At 45.1% G+C, this 18,648-nt stretch overlaps 1 protein-coding gene across 1 annotated transcript in view; it reads right to left on the bottom strand.

Moving 5' to 3' along the window:
* Nucleotides 1-1,753: 1,753 nt before the first annotated feature.
* Nucleotides 1,754-18,648, bottom strand: part of IFNAR2 (interferon alpha and beta receptor subunit 2) — a 31,214-nt gene continuing 14,319 nt past the window's right edge. The window contains exons 6-9 of the mRNA XM_039228739.1: nucleotides 16,895-17,055; nucleotides 12,349-12,517; nucleotides 7,432-7,562; nucleotides 1,754-3,524 (exon numbers count right to left, since the gene is read on the bottom strand). Of these exons, the coding sequence (XP_039084670.1) occupies nucleotides 2,817-3,524; nucleotides 7,432-7,562; nucleotides 12,349-12,517; nucleotides 16,895-17,055 (1,169 nt within the window). The 3' untranslated portion in view covers nucleotides 1,754-2,816. The remainder of the gene's footprint in view (nucleotides 3,525-7,431; nucleotides 7,563-12,348; nucleotides 12,518-16,894; nucleotides 17,056-18,648) is intronic.

Genomic DNA, 18,648 nt, shown 5'->3' with positions numbered 1-18,648 from the left:
TTTTTCTAAAATTTTTAATGTTTTATTTATTTCTGAGAGAGAGAGAGAGAGACAGCATGAGTAAGGGAGGGTCAGAGAGAGAGGGAGACACAGAATGGGAAACAGGCTCCAGGCTCTGCGCTGGCTGTCAGCACAGAGCCCCATGCGGGTCTCAAACCCACGGAACAGTGAGGTCATGACCTGAGCTGAAGTCAGATGCCCAACCAATTGAGCCACCCAGGCGCCCCAGCAGACAGTTTGAAAGGGTCTACTTTACACAGAACCAAGTTATTTATTGGGCAAAAACTTGTTTCTCTCGCAAGATTGCTGAGAGAGGTTTAATTTCCTCTTTAAAGGTTTGGGCAGTGGTGAGATTGGAAAATCCAGAGGAGGGTAAAGTACTGGGTGATGTAAGGCACTGCTTGACGCGGGACGCTGGAATGATCCACCAGGGTCCCGCTGGAACGCTCCCGTGGCCCCTACAGGCCACCACACATAGAGGAACTTTGGTGCAACCCTAGAGATGCCAGCAGAGCCACAAATCAGCTGTGTATTTACCCCCTCTAAAGAGAAATAACTCTGAAGGTATTACCAAGTTTGTATTAAAAAGTATTTATTATCCTTCACCAACTTGTGACAATTATACAAAATTGAGACACACACACATACGTTAACACAGCTGTAAAAAGTTTATCCCCAAAGATCGCTCTGGAAGTCTTTGAAAACATGATAGATCCTTTAAGAGGGTGGAGAAATGGATACCTTCCATGATAACGTTCCTTTCCTATGTTATTTCATTAGGTTATTAAATAACCCCTTCCCCTCTCACATCCCTCTCCTTTGAGTTACTTTTGTTTTTGAGAGAGAGAGAGAGAGAACACATGAAAGAAGGGGAGGGGCAGAGAGAGAGGGAGAGAGAATTCTAAGCAGGCTCCCTGGCCAGCAATGGAGCCGGACACCGGGCTCTATCCCCCAAAACAGGAGATGATGACCTGAGCCAAAATCAAGAGTCAGGCGCTTAACTGATCAGGCTCCCCTCTGAGTTACTTTTGAACAGTTATAAAAATAATCTTTTCAAAGTCCTTGAACTAGAACTTATAATTACTGCTTGCCCCCTTTTGAATGGAGCTAACAGATCTGAGAAGCCTGCTCTTGGGGTGAGCAGAGTGAGATAGGAGATCTCGCACGATTCACTGGCCCTGGGGGCCACTCAGGGTTGCAGCCCCTTCACCGGAGTCTTCAATTCCTATGTATTTTCTAAATTTTATTTTAGTGTTTATTTATTTTTGAGAGAGAGAATGAGAATGAACAGGGGAAGGGCAGAGAGAGAAAGGGAGACACAGAATCCGAGGCAGGCTCTAGGCTCTGAGTTGTCAGCACAGAGCCCAATGTGGGCGGGATCATGACCCGAGCCAAAGTCCAACGTCCAACGTCCAATCTGAGCCACCCCAGGCACCCCAATTCCTGTGTATTTTCTAGTATTTCTCCTAGTACCACAAGATCTTGGAGATTACCTAGTCCAATCTCCTTATTTCCTAAATGAAGAAACTGAGGCTCAGAGAGGCTAAGCAAAGTACCTGTGGTCACACAGTGAAATAGCAGCAGAGTCAGACCTCTGAGTCCTAGTTCTTTTTTAAAAAAATTTTTTAATGTTTTATTTATTTTTGAGAGACAGCATGAGCAGGGGAGGGTCAGCGAGAGAGGCAGACACAGAATCCAAAGACAGGCTTCAGGCTCTGAGCTGTCAGCACAGAGAGCCTGACGTGGGACTCGAACCCACGAACCGTGACGTCATGACCTGAGCCGAAGTCGGACACTTAACCAACTGAGCCACCCAGGCGCCCCTGAGTCCTAGTTCTTGTACTGTTTGCTACATGACATTCTAGAACTCCCCTTCCCCTGCCCCTCCTCCCCAGCGCCCCCATCCACAGGAATTGTGGTCACACATAGGACAGCTGGAATCAGCACACGCAGCTCTTCTTAAATTGATAATTAAGACCTCCAGGGATTTTCTACCTTATTTCCTCTGAGGACCTTGTAACAATTTTGCATTTGTTCTCTCGCTTTTTTTTTCTTTAACCTTAAAATTTGGCACTGAGATTCTATCCCTCTCCCTCATGCAAAGGATTCCGATTAGTCATCTGCCTGACAATAGACTTATTTCTGTGTCCGAATTTGTCTTCCTCATTCAAACTGAGGAGGGCTGGACAAGCAGCCAAGTTGAATTCTCTGAGTGTAGGTGACAGGATTCGACATCAAGGAGGAGCCCAAGACTAGGCTCTACCTTCCCCACTTCCGACTTGGAACCTGTGCTTGTTTCTTTGTGGGTCCCCTTTCTTTCCTTCTGGGGGCCTTCCCTTCCTGCCGGCCCCTTCCTTAAGCCTGCTGGACTCACCATTGCTGACTGTTGCTGCTATGAACCTTGCTGAGTGTCTTCCTTTACACTCTCCGCTCCCACCCTGGCTAATGCCATTAACTTGCAGGGTCCTGGACCACCCAGGAAAGCCGCAGGGGACCCTGCTCCTTACTCTGGGAGACGGGATGCAGAAACATTATAAATGTGGAGGGTGAAGGGAACGGACAGGGCTCTTTCCCTTCAAAGTGCATCACTTGGGACATGTAAACAATACACTGCAGAGGACAGGAGGGTCCCATGTGGCCATCCTGGGAATCCGCATGGATGACGTCACCAGGGATCACCAAGCCGACTGCAGTCTCCAGCACCTTCCCTCTAAGAGAGCTGGCTGGGCTGGCCCAGAAGGGGCCGAGGATGGTACACGGAGGGAGAACTCTGGAAGTACTCATCCTCAGTCCACGTTAATGAACTATTCTTGGGTTCATCTCATTATATAACCATCCCCGATGTCCGCATCTGACTCGGAACCGTCACTTTCGTTAGAAAGGGCATCTTCAGGCCACGGGCACTCTGCAGAGGGGCTGGCGAAGGGTGGCTGTGTCCCTTCCCCACTGGCCGCCAGAAAGCTTACTTCCGTTTCACCTGAATCCTCTAGGTTGGCGGTCTCTTCTAGTAAAGGAGGTAACGTCGGGGGGACTTCTGAGTCTTCATCGAGGACCCTCACAAACACAGAGTTTAAATTTACGTTGAAGGTAATTTTGTCCCCAGGCTCCTCGGTGGGGCTGCTGTCATCCTCGGTGAAGGGGTCCTGCAGCAGCCTCCCTCCTCCCTCGTAGGGCCCCCTTGAGCAGCATTCCGGCCACCCGGGGCTGGGCACAGCTGCCATCAGGGGCTCGGTGGTGTCAGCCTCAGGTTCGGACTGATCAGGGTCCTCGGCGTCCGACTTGGTGCTGTCTTCCAAGGTGGCCGAGGAGGCGGAGGCCAGACCCAGAAGCCTGCCTGTCAGTCCATGCATAGTATAACCACCTCCGCTTGCTGGACGGGCCGCTTCGTCATTGCTGTCGCTCTCATCGTCGTAATTATAATCCCACACTTTCTTCTTCCTGTTAATGTGAATCACCTCCACGAAAGCCACTGTTTCCAAGGGTGGCTTCTGGAGAAATTCCCAGGCTGACAGGTTATGAAAATTCTTAAAAGAGAGAGAGAGAGAGAGAGAGAGAATATCAATTCTGAGTGTTTGTCTTTTATTTTTGACATAATAAAACTCCATGAGATTACGTGTTCAGTGATGAGGATGAGCATGGTGATGTCCAACGGCAACCACAACAATAGCTAAGTTTCCTAGGGTTTCCTATCTGCTGGGCACTGGTCTTTGTGCTCTACTCGCCTTATCATTCATTTTACCCTCGCGGCCATGTGGTGAGGCAGGCTTACTGTTCTTATCCCCATTTCACAGATGAGAAGATGAGGCAGAGAGGTTAAGACGCTTGCCCAAGGTGCATGAACAGGGAGTGGCCGAAGGCTGCCTACAGCAGGGACTGTGTTCCGGCTTCCACTCCCTCCTATTGGGCTCCCCTCACTGCTTCTGGCCTCTCAGGGGAATCTGTCCATTTAGATTCTGGATTGCCAGGATGTTCCTAAGGGGTGTCAGGGAACTGTGGGGGAGGAGAGACTCTAGAGAGCCGATTGCATCCGGGTCACAGCCCCCTGGACTGGAGGACCTTAAAGCGTCAGGAGGGTTAGAAGAATGGCAAGACCAGAGTGCACTCTATTCGAGCTCTTGGAAGAAGGCACCACCAAGACACAGCTGCGCAGGGAGCTGTGGAGAACACTAGGCAGGCGGAGTCTTGCCCTGTTGCTGGGTTCTAGCTCAAGGTTAACTACAGTGGGGCGAATGGCGAGGAGGTGGTCAAGAGGCTCCTTTCATAGACCTGGAATCGTCATCAACATCATCTTCCTCTCTATTCTACACCTACTCGGGCTGCCCAATTTGGCAAACCCGCTCTTCCCCTACTCTACCCGACCCAGGCTTGGGGAGAATTTTTCTACTGGGTTGTTCATCTTTTTTTCTTATTGATTCAGAGGAGCTCTTTATACAGTCTGGATGCTAATTCTTTTTTTTTTTTTTTTTTTTATTTATTTCTAGGAGAGAGAGAGAGAGACAGCGTGAGCAGGGGAGGGTCAGAGAGAGAGGGAGTCACAGACTGAAACAGGCTCCAGNGAGAGGGAGTCACAGACTGAAACAGGCTCCAGGCTCTGAGCTGGCAGTCAGCACAGAGCCCGACGCGGGGCTCGAACCCACGAACCGTGAGATCATGACCTAAGCGAAAGTCGGACGCTTAACCGACTAAGCCACCCAGGCGCCCCTGTCTGGATGCTAATTCTTTTTCGATTATTTATGTTACATATATTTTCCCCTAGCCTGTGGTTTATTATTTTACTCTCTTTGTGATGACATTCGATGAAAAGAATTTCTTCATTTTAATGTAAGAAAAGGTATCGATGTTGCTCCTTTATGGTTTCTGCTTTTTTGTGTCTGAGAGAATCTTCCGTACCCCAAGGTTAAATAGAATCTTCTATGGTGCCTTTCACACGACAGTCTTTAATATAGCTGGAACTGATATTTGTGTGTGGTGTGAGGTAGAGATCCAATTGCATTTTCTCCCATATAGATACATTTATTGACGAGCCAATCCTGTCCCCATGGCAATATCTACTCATCATTAATCACATTCCTGTAGGTGTGGGTCTGTTTCTGGGCTCCCTATTTGACCAAATCTTTGTTAATGTCTTTCAATAAGACGTTTTCTCCACAAATGAGCTATAACATCCTATATTAGACTTATTCTTTAATGTTTTAAAAATATTTTTTTATTATGGGGCGCCCGGGTGGCTCAGTTGGTTAAGCGTCTGACTTCGGCTCAGGTCGTGATCTCAGGTTTTTGAGTTCAAGCCCCGAGTCCGGCTCTGAAGCAGAGCCTGGAGCCTGCTTCAAATTCTGTGTCTCCTTCTCTCTCTGCTCCTCCCACGCTCACACTCTTTCTCTCAAAAATTATAAATGAAGATTAAAAAATTTTTTGGAAAATTTTTATTACTATCAAAGTGGTATTAAAAAAAAACCTGTATGATTCTACTGAACTGTATGATTTCAAGTTCAAAACCAGATAAAACTAATCCATGCTGTTAGTAATCAGGATAGTGGTTACCCTTGGTGGGGCTTAGTTACCGGAAGGGGGCAGGAGAAGGACTTCCGGGGGGGCTGGTTATGTTCTTTTTCTTGATTTAGGCATGAATTACATGGGTGCATTGAGTTTGTGAAACTTCACAGAGCTCTACGCTACGGCTTGTACACTTACTTAATTTCTTGGATGTTGAAAAGCAGCTTCCTGTTTATTTTCTACGTATTGCGAGTATATAAAAATGCAAGCGTTTTTCATATTGATTGTTTTGTAGGTAACAACTTTGCTAACCTTATTAATCCTAATGATCCATCTCTAGATTCATGTGAAGTTTTTACTTTTCCAGTCACATCCTCTATAAATGATCACTGTCTCTACCCTTACTCCCCAGACATTTTTGTTTGTTTTGTTCCCTACCAGCACCTAGAACATGTAAACACATGATAGGTACTCAGTAAATATTTGTTAAATGCAAAAAAAAAAAAAAGAAAGGAACAAGAAAAGAAAGAAAAGAAAACTTTAACATCTGTTCTTGATTAAACACATATACACACAAATACACAAGGCCTAGAGTGTTCTGTGTTGCCATTCCTAGAGTTTTTATTTAAACACAGAGCAGCAATTTTTAATGGAGAAGTACTACAAAGACACAAAATAACATCACTTCTTCTCAGTACTCGGGGTCATGCGTCTTTAGGGCCAGGAGGAACGCCTGTGAGACCTGGGGAGGGATTAGTAATCAGTGTAGGTAAGTCAGGCAGAGAAACTATGTAGGAGGGAGTGGGTGTGGTGATAAAGGCCTTTATATCTCCAGGCTACAGTGAGACATACTGGAGTCGAGTTTGTCTAAGAACTCAAGGCCAAAGGAATAAATACTTGGTAGACAGGAAGCAGTGGATTAAGGCCGAGATAAGGCCGCATCTGACTGCTACCATAAAAGACTGAAAGATGCGTTACAGTGAAGGATCAAAACTCCATTTCTCGAAAGACAAGGATCACTGTGTGGATGAAACCCAACACAGAGTCATCTAAGGCAGGGCCAAAAGCCTGCTGGGTTCAAATACGAACTGTAATTAAAATCCCCCGAAGACAAAGAAAAACACCAAGAAAAAGAAGAGTACAATTTTATCAACGGGCAGAGGAGTATCTAAATGTGCGGCTGGTTAAAAAATGAGAAGAAAAAGATGAAATGAGTTTAGAGAAAAAGAAGATACTTCTGAATGAAAACTGATAAAACGAATACAGAAAGACAGCGATGGGAGAGAGAAATGACAAATGATTTTTGTACCCAAACTACCCAAAGTAGTTGAGTCAAAAGACATGAGGTTTTAGAAGTAAGATCAATACCCAGGCCTGTCTGGGCAAAAAGCACCTGCCTTAGGAAGCACAGGGGAAAAAACGAGGACCAGCAAAGTGTCTGGTTTCACTAATAATTAAAGCAACACAAACGAGAGCCACTAGGGGTGACCGTCACACGCGTGATAAATATACAAAGGTAGTAAAAATGACTAATCAATGTCATCAGAGCTTTGGAGAATTGTACACACTTACGTGCTGGTACCGGCATTATAAATTAATTCTTTACCTTTAAAAAAAAATTTTTTTTAAACTGCTTATTTATTTTTGAGAGACAGACAGAGTGTGAGTGGGAGAGGAGCCGAGAGAGAGGGAAACCCAGAATCCGAAGCAGGCTCCAGACCCTGAGCTGTCAGCACAGAGCCCAACGCAGGGCTCGAACTCAGGAACCGTGAGATCATGACCTAAGCCGAAGTTGGACACTTAACTGACTGAGCCACCCAGGCGCCCCCACCTTAGTATTTTTAGTAAATGTTTTTTTCTTCTGTGAAAATATTTAAGAATATAATAAAAATTCTTAAGTTATAAAATAAAGATAGAAATTTAAAAAAAACTACATACCAAAACTTTGGGGAACTCATTTCTTAAGCATATATAACCAACCCGTTTCAGTATTATTATGGCACTTATGAAGACAGCTGCTATTAAAAACATCGTAATGATTCCTCCTATTTTGGCAGATTCTGATGGCTCTGTTGATGAAAAATGAAATGACTTTATTTCGAAACAAATTCAATGAATTATCGCAGATGAGGGGAATGAGATATCAAAGAGCAAACTTTGGAAAAATGATTGTCAAAGACAAAAGAATCGAAGTAAATCCAAGTATACCTAGTTTTAAATGATAAAAATGCCAGATTTAATTTTTAGAAGTGAAAATTCTTCCAGTTTAGAATGATGTTCTATCACTGCACTTACCCCGTACAGGAGCCATCAGCCACATGGGACTACTTAAATTTAAATCATCAAAATTGAAAAAAAACCAAACAAAACAAAACCTCACTTTCCCATTCGTACTAGCCATATCTCAAAGGCTCAATACCCACCTGTTAGTATGGTTAAAAAGAAAACTCAAGGCCCCAAAAGGAGTCCTTTTAAGCCCGGCCCACATCACCAAACTTAGTCATTTTGGAATTTCCCACTCAGCACAATGAGGTAATCCACCTAATAGAATAAGACTCTTCGGTCCCTCACAGGGAGGTGACCTCACCTGAAAATAATCCTATTTTTCGTTTGACTTCTTGTTTTGCCTTTACAAACATTTTTCTTTCTGAAGCCCGTTGGGGCTCCTTTCTGCTTCCTAGATGGGATGCTGCCCAATGCACAAATCGTTCAATGAAGCTAATTAGACCTTCCAAATGGACTCAGTTGAAAGTCTGTTATTCAACAGTAGACATGGCAAGCAGAAAGAAGTGGAAAAGGCAAGTTTGTCTGAAAAACAACAACTGGGTCATTCGCAGGCTGGACTCTGGCCACGCCAGGGCTCTGCAGAGCCCACTTCTGCCCTACTCAGTGCCCCTTTCTTGTCAAAAGTCCAACCTTCTGACTGCAAGTACCTTTATAAATTTTGTTTTTCTTTCTCTCTATTGCATCGTAAGCTCTGCATGGTCAGGAAGTGTTAGTTCTATTTGTTTTGTTCCCTGTCGTATCCCCAGCGTCTATAAGAGAATCCAGCAGACAGTGGGTTCTCAATAAATATTTGTCAAATGGATGGGCACAGCTTTCCCTCAGGGCCTTAGCGAAAGAGCCAACGGGGTAATTTTGGACTCGACCAAAGGGGAGACATTTCTGTCGATCTCTGGACTGAACTCCCCCCATGCAAGTCATGCCTGTGCTCACCGCAGAGTCTGGGGAAGATCACACTGGTCCCAAGTTATTTTTCAAGACCTCTCCGCCGTCTCCCACCATCCTAACCTGTCTGGTTCCCAAGTTGGCCTAGCTGAAGTTAGTTCCCATGGCAAGTCTGGACAGTCAGGAAGTCCACATTATGTGAACCTCCTTGGTTCCTGAGTTTCAGACAGTAAGAATTGAGACCTCAAATATTCGGATAGTGAGGGATGCCTGTTCTTTAACTGTCAAGGGCCATGATATAAGAAGAGAGGTTGACTTCATGCGCAAAATGATGTGTTTACACCGAGTGAAGATGAAACGATGTGACAACATGCAATTATTGCACGACTATTTCTTAGCAGGGGAAACAGGAAAGGCAGGGCAAAAACTGAGTCATCACAGCGCATGTCAGCCTCCAAAGAACACGTGCCTTTGGTCAGTCTTGACATTCATCTTCCAAGTGGGGACTGAGTTTTAGCAAACCCTCGTCTGTCAGGTCATATTTCTAATTTGAGTTTTTATTGGTGATATTGTGATTTACGATAAAAAAAAAATCTATCGTTGGTCTCTGTCCCCACTTCCTGCAGGGTATGGAGTTCATTTCCTCAGTGATGAGAGCAAAGAAAATGAAAGGGGTGTCTTGTTCATAACCAAGCCCTTTCAAGCACACTTGAGTTTATGCTAATGAGGTGACTTTTGGAAAGTTCCTAAGGATACTGGCTGGTTGCCAGGGGAACCGGCACATGACTAGAACTTTCAGTCTCACCCCTGGACCTCTGGGGACCACAGAGGGGCTGGAGGGTGAATTAACTGCCAGTGGCAAAGGATTTAATTGGTCCTGCCTTTGTAATGAAGTGTGCATAAAATCTCCAGAGGACAGCTTCTGGGTTGGGCAACTGGGCGAACGCTGAGCTCCCTGCCCTCCCCTCATACCTTGCCACATGGAGCTTTCCACCTATGCTGTTCCTGGGTTGTGCCCTTTTATAATAAACCAGGAATCCAGGAAAGACACGGTTTTCCTGAGTTCTGTGAGCCATTCTAGCAAATTATCAAACCCGAGGAGGGGGCTGTGAGAATCTCTGATTTATAGCCAGTCGGTCTGACACCCGCTGACGACTTTGACCTGCAATTGGCATTTAGGTGGGGGAGGGGCAGTCCTGTGGAACTGAGCCCCTAACTCCAGGTAGGAGCATCAGACTTGAGTTAAATTGTAGGACACTGAGTTGGTGTGGGCGAATTGCGTGGGAGGGGGGAAACCCCCTCACACAGGGAAGTACAGAAGTGTTCTGTGAGTAGAAGGGGAAATAGCTCTCCATTCAGTTGGTTTGCAATTTCGTTTGTCTATAAGATCATGGTATAATAATGATAATGATAATAAAAAATAGTAATGACAATAATAAAAATACAATAATAATAATAATAAAAATCTGGTCTTTGCCCCTGGTTCTTGGCACAGACCATCAAAAACCCTTAGAATTTCCTCAGTGATAGGAGTGTCTTTTAGGGACCATATCTGAGTTTACGCTAATGAGGTGACTCAAGGGAGGGCGCTGGATGGGGGGGAGCTGGTCACCAGAAAACCCAGCCTGGTGTTTAGAGTGGGAACTTCTGGCCCCTGACCTTTGGGGGTGGGTGGGTGAGGGGCTGGAGAAAGAGTTCAATCACTACTGGATGATGATTTCATTAATCCTGCCTACGTAACAAAACCCAGTATAAACTCTAGACAGCAAGGCTGGGGGAGATTCCGGGTCCGGGAACACCCGGATGTATGGGCAGAGTGGTGCACCCTGACTCCATGGGAACAGAAGCTCCCGGGACCCCCCCAGACTGTGCCTCTTCATCTGGCAGTTCACTGTATTCTTGTGATAAAACAGTAATCCTGGGGCACCTGGGTGGCTCTCAGTCAGTTAAGCGTCAGACCGGCTCAGGTTATGATCTCACGGCTTGTGAGTTCAAGCCCTGCATCAGGCTGTCTGCTGTCAACGTGGAGCCTGCTTGGGATTCTCTCTCTCTCTCTCTCTCTCTCTCTCTCTCTCTCCCCCCCTCCCCCCATGCTCTCTCTCTCTTTCTCCCCTTTCCCGTGCTCGCTCTCTCTTTCTCTCAAAAATAAACATTAAAAAAAATTAAGGGCACCTGGGTGGCTCAGTCAGTTAAGCCTCTGACTTCAGCTCACATCACAATCTCAAGGTTTGTGAGTTCAAGCCTCCTTTGGGCTGACAGCTCAGAGCCAGGAGCCTGCTTCAGATTCTGTGTCTCCCCCTCTCTCTGCTCACGCTGGGTCTCTCTTTCTCTCAAAAATAAATACACATTAAAACAACAAAAAAAAGTAATCCTAAGATAGTGCTTCCTGAGTTCCATGAATCCTGGTGAGTTATTAAATGTGAGGGGAGATCGTGGGACCCTCTGAATTTGTAGCCAGATTGCAGAGATGTGTGGATGGTCATACTGGCAGCTGGCACCTGAAGAGGGGACAGTCTCGAGGGACGGAGCCCCTAAACCTGCAGGGCCTACTCACTCCAGAGAGTGTCAGAAATGAACTGAATCACTGGACACCCGGTTGGCGTTGGAGAATTGGTATTAGGACACAAACATGTACATTTGTTTGGGGTTCACATTTTTGTAAGAGCTTCAGGCATAAGGAATTTGTATGCAAGTTTAGGTTGGCCCACACCTAACTGACACTACAATAATGATTTAAGCTAACGCCTTTTTCCTTGAAAGATACTTTAAAGGAGATACTTTTTCCTTTAAAATCACTCTGTGCATCGTTCGACCCTACGTAACGCTGGAGAGTAGAATCGCACTAAGCATCCCCACAAGCCAGGCGGCAGGCACTGGGGGGTGTAGTTCCTCTTAGTCCACAAAGAAGCCATACCGTTACAGCTGCTTCCTTCTGTCGCCAACCCCCCCCCCCCCCCCCCCCCCCCCCCCCCCCCCCCCCCCCGCATTTTGTCAGTACTCTGGGAAATCAGACCATTAAAGAAACTCTCGTCGGGGCTGGGAAATTCAGAAAGGCTCCTTTGGTGGAGATGTTCACGTTTGGCAAAACGATTAGGGACTGTGTTACTTCCCAGGCAAGTCATCAGCAGTGAATGTCCCTAAGCCTGACTGTTCTCATTGCAGATTTCTCCACTCGGAGGAAGGTTCGGGGACTGTGCTATTGACTGTTCTGATGCCTCTGTAACAAAAGGACTTTTGAGTCTTCATCGGGGACTATGTCATACACACTGGTCGGGTTCCCTTCCATCTACAAGCTACAGCCAACCTTCCTGCAAGCTGGCACGCCAGGGAGCCCCACCCAGCCTCCGCAGTTTGACCCTCTTGACACCTCTGCATGCAACTCGTCCCTTGCCTCCTCCAGCAGCTGGCTTGAATAATGGCCAAACCCGGGGCACCCAGAACTGAATTTAATCCCGACTCCCCGAGCTAAAAGCGTTTGCACTTCAGGAGGATTTGACTGGACAAAGGTAGATACCTGATTGTCCCTCTGGTGACTTCGCCGCATCGCAGCGACTGACCAATAGAGAGCATCTCTGATGTGATTTTACGGGAAGGAGTAGCTTAGGGCTCCATGACTTTCAGATTCTGTTCTTTAGCTAGGTTTTCCCTCCGCATAAAAGCAAAATATGAACTTTAAAAAACTTATACCTGTATCCCGTCCAGGTTGAAGGAAGGTACATTTTACTGGAGATCTATTTATTCCTCCCATATCTCTAGACTTAAAATAAACAGATACACAGTAGTTTGTATTTGGAATTAACTTGTCGATGACGTAAGTGAAATTTCCACTGATGTTTCCATTTAGCTTGGGGTAGTGCTGAAAAAGGAAGCAAAAAATCAGGAACACTTTGAGTGAGAATTTCATTTGGAGCCAGACCCGATGAGTCCCCTGGGGGATTTGTTTTCATATCTTAAATGGGGATAGAAAGATCTTAGGCTTGAAAAGAAAAAGAAGTTATTTGGGGCCAGCAATTTAGCACAAAGCTAGATGTACATGGGTACCATCACGTTTTTAAACCATGAAATCTAGTCTAGCAATGGAATTTTATAATGAGTAGAAAAAGTTTCAATGAGGAATAGAAGTTTGCATGATGTTGGGGCGCCTGGGGGGCTCAGTTGGTTAAAGCATTGAGGGATCTGCACTGAGCATGGAGTCTCTTTGAGATTCTCTCTCTCTCTCTCTCTCTCTCTCCCTCTGCCCCTCTCTCCCACGTGTGCTCTCTCTCTTTCTCAGCTAAATAAAATGAAACAAAAAAGAAAACGAAAAAAGTTTCCATGATGTCATTTTTATAAGATTATTTGGTCTTGCATTAAGATAATCTTGCAAAAACAAGAAAATAAAAATAAGGTTATCTTTTTTCATTAATGAGATGTGTCTCCCCTTCAGAAAGTACCTTCACACATATTAATGAATGTGATTACGAAAACAGTCCGCAAAGTTGAAATTATTCCCGTTCTCCAGATGAGGAAACCCCCACTCAGAGGGGTTAGGTAACGTTCGAAGGCCACACAGCTTGGTTGCGGCAGAACTGCGGCTAAAGTCTAATTCCTCATCTTCTCCCTTTGGACACCTTGCCTCTTCTGTTCCCAAGGAGTTCTGTTCCATTTTGGAATTAAAGAGATGATACGAAGTTTCTTTCAAGAAAAACAACTTCTGCATCACGTTTTCTAGTTTTCAAAATACTAGCAGTTCTATGAATCAGGATTTCCAGCTGTTCACATACTACCTTCTGTAATAATGTTTTTCTGTAAATTTCTGCTTGGAAGAAGGAAGCATTAAAAAGAAAAGAAAAGAAAAATCCCTAATAAGCTAAACTCTCACACATCGCCAATAAGCAACGACGGAGAAAAAGGGGACAGAAGTGGAAACAGTATCGTGGAGGGAGGGCTCTCACCTCCAAGAGAAACAGCCAATAGCAGCGGGGAGTCAGACTATCTGGGTTTCACACCTGGTGCTGTGGTTGTGTGATCTTGGTGAAGTCGGCCATACTTGCTTCCTGTTTCACCAAGCAAACAGAAGCTCGCCTGAGTGTCCTGCCTCCCCTACTTGCCTTGGATGCACAGTCCCTGCTCTGTGCCAAGGCCAACTCCTTCTTGTGCGCATGAGATTCCGTCCATCCTCGTTTCCTCAAGCACAATGGCTCCAGCAATCCTTTGGAGCATCCCATATGCATAAGAACGTGCTGTAACTTCTCCCATTTTATTTTATTTTATTTTGAGAGAGAGAGAGAATCTTAAGTAGGCTCCTCACCCAGTGCGGGGCCCAATATGGCGCTCAAACTCATGACTGTGAGATCATAACCTGGGCCGATATCAAGAGTCGGACACTCAACCAACTGAGCCACCCAGGCGCACCATAACTTCTTCCATTTTATTTTATTTTTTAATTTTTTAAAAAAAATATTTTTATTTATTTCTAGGAGAGAGAGAGAGAGAGAGAGCATGAGCAGGGGAGGGTCAGAGAGAGAGGGAGTCACAGACTGAAACAGGCTCCAGGCTCTGAGCTNGGAGTCACAGACTGAAACAGGCTCCAGGCTCTGAGCTGGCAGTCAGCACAGAGCCCGACGGGGGGCTCGAACCCACGAACCGCGAGATCATGACCTAAGCGAAAGTCGGACGCTTAACTGACTAAGCCACCCAGGCACCCCAACTTGTTTCATTTTAAAATGTCCCTCCCATGGGGCACCCGGGTTGGTTGGCAACTCAGTTGGTTAAGTGTCTGACTCTTGATCTCGGCTCAGGTCATGATCTCATGGTTCATGATCCAGCCCCGAGTCAGGTTTTGTGTGCTGATAGCGTGGAGCCTGCTTGGGATTCTCTCTTTCCCTTGCTCTCTGCCTCTCCCTTGTTCTCTCTCTTTCTCTCTCTCTCTCAAAATGAAATAAACTTAAAAATAAAATAAAATCTCTCTCTCTCTTGACCCCACTTACTCCTATAGCCACCACAGAGTATCTCTCCTCTTTACAGAAAAGCTCCTTAGAAGGATTAGTTCTCCTCACTGTCTCCAATTTCTCTCTTCTCTTTCTGGAATCCACTCTTACTAGGTCCTCACCCCATCACTCCACTGAAATCACTCTTATCAAGGTCACCAGGCCTTCCATGCTGCTAAATCCAATACTCAACCCATAGTCCTCACCTAACATGTCCCATTGATAGCATTTGATCCAGTAGATCACTTTCTCCTTCTGGAACTTTCTTCTCTCAGCAACCAGGACATCGCTTTCACCTAGTTCTCTTCCTACCATGCTGGTTGCTCCTTCCCAGGCTCTCTCTTTTTTTTTTTAGGATGTTATTTTTAAGTAACCTCCACACTCAACGTGGGGGTTGAAGTCACGACCCCGAGATCAAGAGTTGTATGCTCTACCGACCGAGCCAGCCAGGCAACCCTCTAGTCTCGTTTACTGTTTCCTCATTTCCTAGATCTCTATATTCTGGGCTTCTGGGGCTCTGACTTTGGACGTCTTCTCTTCCCTCTGCATATCCACTTCCAGGTGATCTCACCTTGTCTCAAGGGATCAATACACACCGAGAAGCCAACAATTCCCCGGGACGTCTCTCCAGTGAGGGGCTCTCCCTTGAGCTCCAGACTCAGAGCGTCCAACTCCTGCTCAGTATCTCCTCCTGGATGCCTTATAGGTGCCTCAAACTTAACATATCTAGATCCAAGCTGCTGATATCCAACCATCCACCTCTTCCATCTGTAATCTTCCCCATTTAAATTAAAAAAAAATTTTTTTTAAATTTAGTTTTGAGAGAGAAAGAGACAGAGTGTGCCCCTCCCGAGAGGGGCAGAGGGAGAAGACACAGATCCAAAGCAGGCGCCAGGCTTTGAGCTGTCAGCACAGAACCCGACTCGGAGCTTGAACTCATGAACCGCGAGATCATGACCTGAGCTGAAGTTGGACACTCAACCGAGCCACGCAGGTGCCTCTGTAATCTTCTCCATTTTAATTAATGGAAACTCCATCTTTCCAGATGCTCTTGGCTCTTTCTTCACCACATGGCACATCCAATCCATCCAAAAATACAGTCAGCTCCACTTGCCAGATATATGCAGAATTTAACCACTTCTCATTACTGCCAAGTGGTCCAAGCCACCACCATCTGTCACCTGCATGACACCAGTAGCCTCTTCTTTTTTTCTTGCTAATTTAATCTAAAGATTACTTTTCTTTAATGAAGAAGATGCATATGAACCATCATTTTCCTCTTAAGGTATTGTCAATATCCTAATAATCATAGCTCTCTTATTTTAGAAATAATCATCTCAAACAGAGTTTGCAACCCATGGGTTGACTACAAATTAGATGTGACTGGATTATGATATTTAAAGAGATTTGATGCAGTCTCTGAGCTACATAAGTTTCTTTTTTCCCTTTGTTATCTTTGTTTCCTTTTCCTAATCAAAGGATTAGGGTGTTGATTATACCCAGGTAGATATTACAGCAAAAATTATAATTATATAATTTGCTATTTCTTACTAAGTAATTACCATCTCCACAGCCTCTTAACTGGTCTCCCAACTTCTACCTTTGGCTCCTATGGTTTATTCTCAATACACCAGCCAGGATGCACTGTTAAAACCTCAGGTCCTCTAGCAGCTTCCTGATACTTCAAAGCCTCGGACCCTCGAAGCCCAAAAAGATTGAGACCCACCGCCTCGCTGACCTCGCCTCCTTCTTTTCTCCTGTCTCGGTTAATCCATTCCGGCTCCCTGCCATGGTTCTTGAATCTACTGGGTCCATTCCAGCCTCAGGACCTCTGCTCCCTGTGCCCTTTGCCTGAAATGCCCCTGCCCCTTATGGGCTGGTACTTGCAAGAGTTTATAATTGGCCAAGGGCTATGCACATGGAAGCTGCTGTGCCAGCCAGGGCCCACTTCCACTCATTCCGGCATTCTGGAATTTCGCTCCAGTGTGCTGAAGCTAGCCTGTTCCCTTCGTCCACACCACATTCCTTTCTCGGTCCTGTGTGTCCCTTGATGTCGTGCATGTGACTTATTCTTTGGAAGAAGACAACACTACTAGGCTAAGTCAACATATTTCCACAATGAATGAACTATGGAGACTTCTTTCTTAACGTCACGGATTCAGACCCTTTAGGCTTCATTGCTCAAATCATTACACGTCTTTTTTCTTTTTAAGAAGACAGTCAAATACATTCACTGTCAGCTCAGAACTGTTTTAGCCACTTACCTTCTTCACAATCTTCCCTGACTGTTCTTCGATGACGAGAGGTAGGTAAAACTGTAAGATTTCCCCATCGAGTATCTTGGGAATGACGGGTGGAAATTTCACTATGACATTGATGTGGTCCGTAAAGCCAACAATATCAAACTCCGGCGTTTCCAAAGACACTGTTTAGAAAACGAAATCGGAATCAAACCCCAGTGATGTCAGCCAACGACTGCATAACAGTAACAATCCCATGGCTGTAATACACCCTGACTTCTCGACAACCACTTTGTCTTTAACCTGCTTATGGTCCTAGTTGAGGCATGGGTTGTGTTTGTTTTTTACTGGTGAAACGCTGACGACAAAAAAGTGACGTGATTCACTCAAAATGACCACAAGTCATGGGGGACGGACTCCAGGATGGAAGTCAGTACTTTCTGGATTTTCAGATTGTCTTCCAAACATAAAAGTAAAAATGACTTCTTACCATATTATAATAACGATACCCCACTGTTGCAGAAATATCAGGAAACACAGGAGGCAATTGTCCTTGAATGTGGTTAGTCATTTTTTGTCTACAGTAGATCAGTGTAAACATATATACACACGTATACAAACTGAACTAGTGTGTATATACACGTACACATATCTCACTTAAAATTAAGTCATTCTTACCTACAATTTTGCATGGTATATATTTCACTTAACTCATTTCAAAAGCATACTAATGCATATTTATCTACATCAAGGGGTGGAAAATGGACCTATGGCCTGGATTTTTGAACTACTATGAACAGTCTGCCAGTTCATAGTAGTTCTTATTTTTCAAAGGGTTGGAGGGCACGTGGGTGGCTTCGTTGCTTAAGCCTCTGACTCTTGATTTCAGCTCAGGTCATGATCTCATGATTCTTGAGTTTGGGAGCCCTGCATCTGGCTCCATGCTGACAGCATGGAGCCTACTTGGGATTCTCTCTCTCTCCCTTTCTCTCTTTCCCTCCCCGTTTGCTCTCTCTCTCTCTCTCAAAATAAATAAATAAACTTTAAAAACATAAAAGGGTTGTAAAACAACTGAAGAAGGGTAGGTGACATGGTGCATGATATGTGGCCCATAAAGTCTAAAGTATTTCTTCTCTGGCCTTTACAGAAAGTTGGCTGACCCTGGATCTTCATTATAACTTTTTATGGTTGATTCTATTCCACTAAGTGTCTGGCTTTACTATCATTTAACTGATTTGCTGTTTTGAACATTTAGATTGTCTCTACATTTTCTTTTCTTTCTTTAAAAAAGTTTGTGTTAAAGTATATTTATTTTTGAGAGAGAGACAGAGTGGGAGAAGGGAAGGGGCAGAGAGAGAGAGGGAGACACAGAATCCGAAGCAGGCTCCAGGCTCCACGCTGTCAGCACAGAGCTCGATGTGGGGATTGAGCCCAGAACCGTGAGATCGTGACCTGAGCCGACCTTGGATGCTTAACTGACTGGGCCACCCAGGTGCCCCTGTCTCTACATTTTCTGAATAGAACCGCTGTGCCAATGAGCATTCTTGGAGCTAAATCATTACATTTGTCCATAACTGTGTCTTTGGGACAAAGTATTAAGGAGGAATTCTAGATTAGAGCAGGGGCACGTTAAGGTTTTAATACATCCTGCTACATATTTTCAGAAAGATGGTGCCAAAGTACACTCCGTGCATTTCCTCTAAACCTGGTGGTTTACATATGTTTAACATTTACCATTTTGAGTCTTGAAAAATGACATCGCATTCTTACTTTACTAT

Source organism: Hyaena hyaena, unplaced genomic scaffold (assembly GCF_003009895.1).
Source record: "Hyaena hyaena isolate Hyena2069 unplaced genomic scaffold, ASM300989v1 scaffold_2, whole genome shotgun sequence".
Lineage (NCBI taxonomy): Eukaryota > Metazoa > Chordata > Mammalia > Carnivora > Hyaenidae > Hyaena > Hyaena hyaena.
This window is presented reverse-complemented; position numbering and strand designations above follow the sequence as displayed.